The sequence below is a fragment of the Ostrea edulis genome, chromosome 1 (genome assembly GCF_947568905.1).
Source record: "Ostrea edulis chromosome 1, xbOstEdul1.1, whole genome shotgun sequence".
Classification (NCBI taxonomy): domain Eukaryota; kingdom Metazoa; phylum Mollusca; class Bivalvia; order Ostreida; family Ostreidae; genus Ostrea; species Ostrea edulis.
The window spans coordinates 39,978,749-39,989,064 of NC_079164.1; the positions used below are offsets into that span (position 1 = coordinate 39,978,749).

Here is a 10,316-nt window from a genome sequence, read left to right on the forward strand (position 1 = left end):
CTTTGAAAAGTTCCATGGGGAAGCATACACTTCTTTTAGGAAAAAAATACTTGTAGTGATTTATGAGATCGGGGATAATTCAACAGAGTTTTGCTGCACGTCTTCAGTATTTCATTGAATTGTAGTTTGATTAAAACCGTACTTATTTCATTTATGACATCCTGACAAGAAAAATAAGCAATAATTGCAGTAAACATATACTAATGATTTCCGTAAGAACACCCATCTCTAATACTGTATAAATCATTACGGACGAAATATGTCCATTCACGTCATTATCATCTATTCTTTCACATTTTAACATCATTTTTATGTCAGATTCTAATTACAAATTTTGTCACTGGAATTCTAACTTAAGGTAACTCCATACTCACAGTTTTATCTTATACAAGTTTAAAATGTGTATTTAATTCCATTCATTAGGGTTAAAACTAACAAATTATCAAATAATATACAAAGGTCGTCAATACTCATACTTTTTAAGATGTGAGGCGTACATAAATAGAATCATACATCACCGTCAGAAAATTGCATTAAACAGTGTTATTAAAATTCCATACAAACTGGTTATGACGATATAGTAGCATTCATAACAATTTCATGAAACTGTATCTTCACAAAAAAAATACAAAATGTCTGTAAAAAATAAAGGAAATCTATCGCATAATAGATTTGATAAAGAAATCAATAGAAACAGAGTTATTGCTCTTGGATTCAATATTTTGAAACGTATCATTGATTATTCATCTATACCATGCATAAATCTAAATAAATCATTGATTTTGGAAAAACCTGATGACATCACAGAAGGATAAAATTACTTCAAATGCTGTTGATGTAACATTACGTCTTCGTTGCAAGAATACACCTCACTACCATAAAAGTGTCCCTCTTGCATACTTTTCCAGTTAACATAATCAGAAACGTCTTCATTATCCATATTCGAATTTGATGTCAACGAAGATGTTTGTCCAGGCGATTCTTGTACATTACATAACACTTGTCCTGTGTAACTCATGTCGAAGTACTCGTTTTCTGAATCATCAGATTCTGATTGACTATCTTTTTGTGTGTCATGAACTGGTTCCTCGTCCTGTTCAAAGATCGTATCCGAAGGTAATCCTAGACATGGTGGAGATTCGTCTATATCCGGTCTTTTCCCTGTATCATAAACAGATTCTTTGCCGTATTGCACTCTCAGACTTACATGGTTGTAAATCCCAAATGTCGTGTGAGCATATATGTCTTCCGGTTGACGCTCTCCAGTCTGCGGAGTCTGTAAAGCACTAGGAGAGGAGGGTCCATCGTTGTGTAACTCTGGAATATCGTCCAGTTCCTGTGTTTCTAAGAAGATATGGACGACACAAGTTTTAGTCATGATCCCTTAATAATGTTTTAATATCCTACCAATTTTTGTAGACAGTTAAAATCAAACATTCATTGCTGTCTGATTTCGTCGATAGTCGTGCGCCGATTGTAAACTTTTGAATATTTTAGCTTCTTCTTTCCGTGGCCGAGTGGTTAGAGCATCGCGCTCAAAATCACACGGCCTCTCACCTCTGTCGGCGTGAGTTCGAATCCCGTTCGGCCGTTTCCCAGTTTACTTTCGGAAGGTCGGTGGTCTCTTCCCAGTTACATTGTATCTGGGTTCTCTCTTCCACCAATAAAAACTGGGCGCCACCAGATACATGGAACTGAAAAATTGTTGAGTGTGGCGGAAAACATCAATCAATCAATCTATTGAACGACAAAACCAATTCTAACCAATTTTGGTATAATGCATTTATGGGTATAGAGAAACAGGTGCTCAACCATTGTGCATGAAATATTGTCGACAGGACGTAAAGGAAACTAAAAAGCAATCAACCAAGTGAGCTATCGAGCCACCGGTAATCGGACCGTCACATTCCTCCCTCCTTAAATATATTCAAATCTTAAAGACATAAATCCGGGAATTTTTTTCTGTTCACGGCACCAAATGTAACAGGAATAGGGAAAATGCGCTGTACCAGACCGGGATTCGAACTTGGGTCCCTTTAATCTCTAGCAAGGTGTTCTGCTGACTGAGGAATCATGCCACCGGCGATCACATGTATAACCAAGCAAACTTATAAAAATTTGGATATATTCACAACTAAATTAAACTCGTGTCATTCCCTAGAACAAACATCCCATTAAGGGTTTTTATAAGTCACCAGCTGGACATGTCGTTACTTGGGATGTAAATATTGTTGCAGATGATGACCTGCAATCACAAAGTTTAAGAGGTCAGCCATTCAGGGAACATCGATCTTAAAACTTATATAATAGAATTTCATTTCCATTACCAATTCTATCGAAGAATACTCCAGACGCTGTGCTAAATATCAAAGGCAAAGTCTTAACATGGATCAACAGTATTAGAGAAATATTAAAATCGCGTATTACACACGTAACAAAGACAATAGCGTACCATGTATCCCTCTCTGTTTAGTCAATCAAAAGTGATGAAAGAAGTAGATATGTTATACGTGAAATATGTGCTGGTTCCAGTTGACAAGCTTGTAACATAATTCTTGCATGTTGGGCTACTTATAACAACTTTATAAAACAGGTGAAGATAACGAACAATGACCAATCTCATAAATTCTTGAAACAGTACAAAATCTAGAAAAACCTGTTGTTGGTTTGAATGCTGTCTGTCGTAATTTTTACAAATGTTTCGGTCATTTTTTCTCCTCCTTCTAACAGTTGAAGACAAAGGGGCCCAACATAGGATAAGTACTCCTCCTATGCACTTGATACTACTATTGCTGTTTCCAGGGCTCCATGTTTGTCCTCATCTCTGGTTCCGGGTTAGAATAAGTCCTCAGTACCCCTTGCTTGTTGTAAGAGGCGACTAAGTGGGGCGGTCCTTCGGATGAGACCGCAAAAACCGAGGTCTCGTTTCACAGCAGGTGTGGCACGATAAAGACCCCTCCCTGCTCAAAGGCCGTAAGCGACGAGCATAGGTGACGTCTCCATATAGTGAAAGATTCTCGAGATGGACGTTAAACAACATTTAATCAATCAATCCTGATTTCAAATTTGTATTCATTTTAGGATTTATGAAATTACTATTCGCTACCTTTATATTCAACATATGTAGTTATTGCTTACCTTTCTCAACTCTTCTACGTTTGAATTTGTTCCAAAGTCTGAAAACAATGTTGAAAGCAAAGATGTCAGTCAACAAAACAACATCCATAAACATGACATGTACTTGTGTGCTGTGAAAATGCCATAATATGAACCTTAACATAAGAAAAAACGAAGGTCCGCACAATATCAACATCGTAATTTTTTATATGTGAAATGCATACACATAGATGTTTTGTGTGAAAATTTTAAAGTAGTGATATTTTGCGGACCTATTCGAATATCTTCAACAGTAGTTAAATTTTATGAATATTTCTGAAAATATGTGTTCCATACGTATTTTGACTACGTCAATGTAGTAGAAATGCGACACATTTTCAAAGTTTCGGTTTATAATTTAGACAAGTGTATCTCTGTCATTAATTGGCAATGTAATATGTACTTCATTTTTTAATAATTCAGGGGACCAAATATGATACAAAACGAACTTAGTTCTTTACCAATACAACCTTTCACTGGGTCAAACGATGCCTGACATCTTTCATACCGATTCTTAAGCAGTTTTTACACACTAATTTTGATTATGCATTGCTCTGTTTTCGTGATCAAGGTATGTGGGTGTGACCAGTAGACAGGGGATGCTTACTGCTCCTAGGTATCTGATACCACCTCTGGTATGTCAAGTCCGTGTTTGCCTGGCTCTCAATGTTGTATTTTTTAGAGTTCTGAGATGAATCACTGTTCGTTATCTTCACATTTTCGTAAACTGAGATATCAATAACCGAGTTAATCATACCTTAAACTTGAGATGCCAATCAGTAGAATAAGTATAGCTGACATTAGGCAAGGAAGGACAACATTCAAAAGATATCTTTTGTTAGCTGGAATGAAATGAATTGAAAATGTCATTTTTATTGAATGAATTTATCAAGCTCATATTTCTCTTTCAATTAACAATGGTCCAAAACCACATTTTCGGTTTGGTCGTTCAAGGTCTGATAAGATAATACATTTTCTTCAACTGAACATTCAAATATTGTCTACGAATTTAATAATGACTAACGGTTTTACATTGATAATGCTCATATGGATTTCCTTCAGATCGGTCGTCCTGGTGGTGGATAAATCCGTTATTATACAGGTAAAGAGGTTACCTGAGGCCAGTTCTGTGTCGCGGATGTTTTCATCGCATGCTTTTCTTTCATCAAAATTAAATCATTAAGGGTATCTTCTCGTTCATTGAACAAAACGGTGGGAAAATACGCCCCGATTGCGAAAGTACCGCAGTATTGTGAGATCCGATACCGATCATTGCATGTATCTTGGCTGCAAATACGCAATTCATTTCTACCTCATTTCATGTACAATAATTGTTTACAAAATAAAGAGTCTGGTTAATTAATCAGGTTCAGATTTTCTGAAGTTTATTAGATCGGGATCGAAATCAAAATATTGTTTTTGAACTGCAACGCTTTACGGCGGCATAATTTCCATTAAGCGCTAACGCGCATTATGAGGTTTGCCGGTGTGAAGAGACGCAATTCATACCTTCATACACAATTTGTTTGTTAGATATAAGGGCAATTTTAAAGACCCAACTTTAAGTTAACGCCTCCAAATTTTACCTGTGTCGTGATCAATGATAAGCCGCCGGTCAATCAAACTTTTAACAATAGAGCTTAGGTTGATTGACGTTTGCAGAGACCGTGGTCTACAGCTACCTGTGAAAGATGTTTGGATAACAATCATGGCTAATGATGACCGGCAGTCTTTAGATCTCGAGGAAAGCCCCAGTATACCTGAGTTTTGATAGCATTGACTCGCACCTAGAATATTTTAATTTCTAACGCCCCCTATACAATGCAATTTATCATCGTATTTTCTCTCTCCATCTTTATACATGTATTATAGATTAAACAATCAGAAATCAAACAATAATAATAATTTTAAAAAAAACAAACAAACATAAGTTATTGGAATATTTTCTGTTAATGATTTATTGTGGCTTTATATTTATAAAAACATGAAAAATTCTTTATTGGCGCAGCACATCAACATGTAAAATGGTTATATTGCCCATGCGTAAAACTGTTACAGTAGTTTAAAAAAATTCTTCTGTTTGAGATACCACATGGATTATAAATTACACAATCAGAAATTAAACGATAGTAAAAAAGCATAAATAAGTTATTGAGATATTTCTATTTATAATTTATCACGGCTTTATATTGAGAGAGAGAGAGAGAGAGAGAGAGAGAGAGAGAGAGAGTTATTGAGATATTTCTATTTATAATTTATCACGGTTTTATATTTATAAAGAGAGAGAGAGAGAGAGAGAGTTATTGAGCTATTTATAATTTATCACGGCTTTATATTTATAAAGAGAGAGAGAGAAATGTGTAAAACTGTAGCAATAATATAGATGAAATAGTATTGCATGGCAATAGTGTTGCATACGTATGACAATAATTACTCAATTAGTCAATGATTGAGAGTAAGGGAGAGAGAGAAACAGCATGCTGGCGTGAATCACTGTAGTTTATACCCCTCATGTATTTTCGAAAAAGAAATTTACTTCTTTAAAAATATTCAGGCAATGTTACCTTAGACGACCCACATGAACTACAATGCATATTATATTATAACCTATGTTATTACCTGAGATATAATCTGTGTTATTACCTGAGATATAACCTGTGTTATTACCTGAGATGTAATAAATAAATATTGCATGTAGTTGGGGGTAACATTGCAAATTTTCACCCTGGAAAAACCATTGTCAACAGAGGCGTAGCCGGCACATGATAATAAATGTGTTATCATTTCTCGGGGGTTGAAAATTTTCAATGTTACATCTACCCTCAACTTCATGCAATATTTGTTGTATTATACTTAATGTTATATAAACAACAAAGCAGAAAGAATTACGTCTGTTGACATTTGATTAATCACTGTCATGCAAGATTTCGTATATCGATGCGAGTCTTCGTGTTTATCACAAACGCTTAAACGACGTCGTCTAACAAGCGAACCATACGCGCATAAATTTGACGCAAGTGATATTTTTTTTATATCACCCGTTATCAAGTACTGTTACCAGTTGTTAGATACTATCACCCTGGAGTGCGTGCTTTTTGTTCTCAGAGGATAACAATATGTTTTTTCAAATGCTTCTCGACCAGTCAGATTCGAGTATTTTACATGAAAGTATAATCAACTGTGTTATTACCTGAGATATAACCTGTGTTATTACCTGAGATATAATCTGTGTTATTACCAGAGATATAACCTGTGTTATTACCTGAGATATAATCTGTGTTATTACCTGAGATATAATCTGTGTTATTACCTGAGATATAATCTGTGTTATTACCAGAGATATAACCTGTGTTATTACCTGAGATATAATATGTGTTATTACCTGAGATATATCTTGTGTCATTACCTGAGATATAATATGTGTTATTACCTAATTATTACCTGATATAACCTTTGTTTGTACCTGTGTCATTACCTATGTTTTAATTGTTGATATTACCTGTTATTACCCATGGTATTGCCTGTTTAATCACCAGTGTTGATACTAGTATTATTAACTGTTCTATCACCTGTGTTATTACCTGTGTTATTATTTGTGATATTACCTGTTTCATCATTAGCGTTATTGTGCTATTAACTGTACTATTACCTCTGATATTACCTGTGTTATCCTTCAGAATAATACAATCAATTTCATTGGTCGAGGGCTGGTCACGTGGAGGGAGACAATTCGTGATGTCTCCCTCACGCACAGGGTGACAACTGTGTTGTCTCCCTGTAGAAGAAACTTATATTGGCACAAGCGAGAAAGCTCTATTAAAAAATAATTGAAAATATGCGGGATCGTTAATCATGAACTTCAGCGTCAACATTAACGCTCGCAAATAACAATCGAGAAGAAAAATATTTCCATTAAAATGCAATTTTGCATTTCACTTTATGTTTACGTTTTTGTTTTGAAATACGTTACGAAATGTATACGTTTGACGTTATGTTTTTGCGTCATTCTACTGTGACGTCAAAATTTTAAGTTTTCTCTCGTTTAAGGGTGTACTCTCGTGGTACTTTTACCACGAGTGAGTCTCCATACTTTTTAAAGTCGTAACTGTGGAGATGCGTGTGTTTTATTTCGTATGCACAAAGAAGAACATCAATATCTGTTTTTATTTGTTAATAATGTTAATAAAATAACAAAAATTAATTAAAACATGACAATTTTTTACTCATTTTCTCATTTTACGACATTCATGATGACGTTACCATTGTAAACAAACTCAAGCTCAAAGACGCATACTGTACCATGTACGATGTCGCATTTAGTCTATTCTAAAGCAGTCCATAAACATACATGGGCGATTCGTTAGAAGTAAAACGGCAGTTATAGATCAGGCTGCATCCAATATTTTCACAAGTGAGTGGCAGACAAAGAAAATTACAGACAAGCAGGCACAACCACGCACATGGTGACACACTACAGTACTGTACATATTGTCAGACGAGAGGGGGAATGGAGGGATGTTAGCGATGTAGTACTCGAATCAGAGGCTGCTGATATAGTATTGAATAAATTTGTAATTTTTTCAATATATAAGAATTTATTTTATGAAAATAAAATCTACAAACTATGTAGTTCTGTACCTAAATTGATCTGCGATCTTCCCGATCCCGCCTAGTCGGTCATGAGCGAATCTCGCTCCTAACGTTCAATGTATCATTATTGGAGCATCATTTTGAATAAAAAGTGTAATCTATATCATTGTTTAAAAAAATCGCCAAAGTATACAGCGAATTTAATTCATTAAAAAGAGTTCAAAGGGAAAAGGGGGTACATACAAGGAAGGGAAGATGCCTATCAATGTTGGGGTCAGAAGGTCAAAGATCAAGGTCACAGTGCATGGAAATTAGAAAATGCTGATGCGGGCATAGGTTTTACACATTCTGTAGTTATCAATGAATTAGTATTGTATATATGCATATATTATTTATGTTTTCTGATTATTTATCATATAATGAAATAGATATATAGAATTTGTTTGATAACAAATCGTATATTGTTATTGTTTAGAATGTATATCAGTGTAAGAAGGGGGTGGGGACACAAAATGGTTCAAATCTTTGTTCCAATGCACACTACCCCACACATTTTTTTTCATTTGAATTAAACAAAAATATGATTCAAATTTACATTAGTAATTTCAGTAAAAGTTTGATACAGATATTCTCCCTAGGTTGAATTTTTGATGAAATAGGTCTTCAATTTTGTGTGATATTTTATACAATTATGTTATTTAATACATGATTTTTTGTAGAATTCGTGATATATTTTATGTAAAAGTTATTGAAATATTCAGTATGCTTAATTTTCATAAAGTAAAAGAAAGCCAAGATTATTCTGTCCTTAATATTTGTTTTATAGTGTGTTTCTTGTGAAAATTGATGATTTTCATGAAATATTAAGTTTCAGCAAAGGGGCAACTTTGAGGGGCTGTAATTCTTTAAAGTCCACACTAAAATACTCTTTTTCATGTTTTAAATGTCTTTCGGATAAAGATGTATCAGTTAAAATGGTGTATCAAAAAAGTTTGATACTGCTGAAAAAATTCAAACCAGGAGAGAACATCCTTAACTTTCTCAAACCTCAATGTTTTGCTTTCGTTAACATATATATCTAATAAATGTATGGCATCGAGTGTAAAACAAAATGATGTATGTAGTTGAGGGTAACATGAATTTCAGCCCTCGAAAACTATTAAAAAGTTATCAGAATTTTCTGCAGAGAAAGTTGTTACGAATTCATTGACATTTTAGATAAAAAAAAAATACTTGGTAAAAGTCAATAAATGTGCGATCGTTTGTGTAACATTCAATTCTTCAGGATAATAAAACTATTATGGACTGTTTAGAAGGGATACATCACAAATTATCATGTCTGAGTAGAGTTATCGCCTCGGGCGCATAGGCGCCCTCGGGTGATAACCCTACTCAGACCTGCTTTGTGATGTCTCTCTGCTAAACAGTCCATAATTGTATATTTTTATTTGTGATATTACCTGCACTATTGCCTGAGTTATCGGCGTGGTTGACTGTATGATCAGCTCCATACGGGTTTTTTGCTGTTGTCTCCGTTTCTAATTTAAAAAAAGAACAAAAAGGCTATGATCAAATGATATAGATTAGATTTGTATCACGAGGTTTAGATAATAACGATGTATTGCTTTGGGTACTAGATATATTTAGTATGATAAAAGATAAACTATTAAGTTATATTGTACGAGGCCCTCGTATATTCCATGTACTTTTAGAAAAGGTGAAAATTAAAGTTCTGATACATATCTCATACAATACACAAGAAACATTGGTGCCAGAAAGATTTTGGGAAGTGTAAGAACTAAATATTTTAAGAAAAGGTGTTCCAAAGAATCCCTTTGTTTCATACCAAGCGAAAATTACAACGCGATGGCTGGCAAAATATAGAGAAATTTCGATCAAATCCGGAGATGAACGAACTAAGTGAAAAGAATCGTTAATTATATGAAATAACTATTTATTGGTGGCTCATTAATGCAGCTTATATAAGGTTTTTACTTAATTCGCAATACCAAAGTCAACAGCAGGCTATACAAAGTTAACTCTTGTCCGATAGATCGATACAAAAATACGTTTGTCTGATCGATCGATATACTAGTACTACATCTCGACAAAATATAATTTCTTTTCCGTGACGTTGCACGTGAACATTTCTGATCTCTACAGTTTTCGTAATGTTACGTGGTAAAAATTTTATATTTGAATAAAAAAGACCTCTAAATGGGATACATTTCACAATGCAGAGCGAGTTATCCCCCCTCCCCGAATATAGAGGGTGCACAAAATGTTGCGGTCAACAATTTATAGCGTTGATATAAGGATTTACGACATCTGCTTGCAATTAAGTGCCACTTAACGGGACATGGACACGATTTGAGCCGACATTTTTAAAATTTTATTTTTCCATTTTTAATGTTTAGAGTGCTTAACTAAGGTATTTCTAATGGTTAGCAAAACCTTGAATATCAGTTGTCAAGGTACATGAGAGATACAGAGCTCACAATTCCTTGTTATATAGACAAGGCTCGTGCCTTGTTTTTGTTTACATAGGTTAAATATATCAGTAAAAGTTC

General features: G+C 34.4%; 1 protein-coding gene across 1 annotated transcript; it reads right to left on the reverse strand.

Moving 5' to 3' along the window:
• Positions 1–342: 342 nt before the first annotated feature.
• LOC130050031 (uncharacterized) lies at positions 343–9,422 on the reverse strand. The gene is made up of 4 exons (XM_056148477.1): positions 9,207–9,422; positions 3,914–3,998; positions 3,139–3,176; positions 343–1,344 (listed from the first exon to the last, which is right to left on the reverse strand). The coding sequence occupies exons 2-4, from the start codon at positions 3,955–3,957 to the stop codon at positions 818–820; spliced, it is 609 nt and encodes a 202-aa protein (XP_056004452.1). The 5' UTR covers positions 3,958–3,998; positions 9,207–9,422; the 3' UTR covers positions 343–817.
• Between the last annotated feature and the right edge of the window lie 894 nt (positions 9,423–10,316).

Coding starts and splice junctions, on each gene's coding strand:
- LOC130050031 (XM_056148477.1), bottom strand. CDS start 3,957: ATGTCAGCTATACTTATTCTACTGATTGGCATCTCAAGTTTAAG. Junction 3,177..3,913: donor ATTGGCATCTCAAGTTTAAG/GTATGATTAACT, acceptor CATTGTTTTCAG/ACTTTGGAACAAATTCAAAC. Junction 1,345..3,138: donor ACGTAGAAGAGTTGAGAAAG/GTAAGCAATAAC, acceptor ATATCTTCTTAG/AAACACAGGAACTGGACGAT.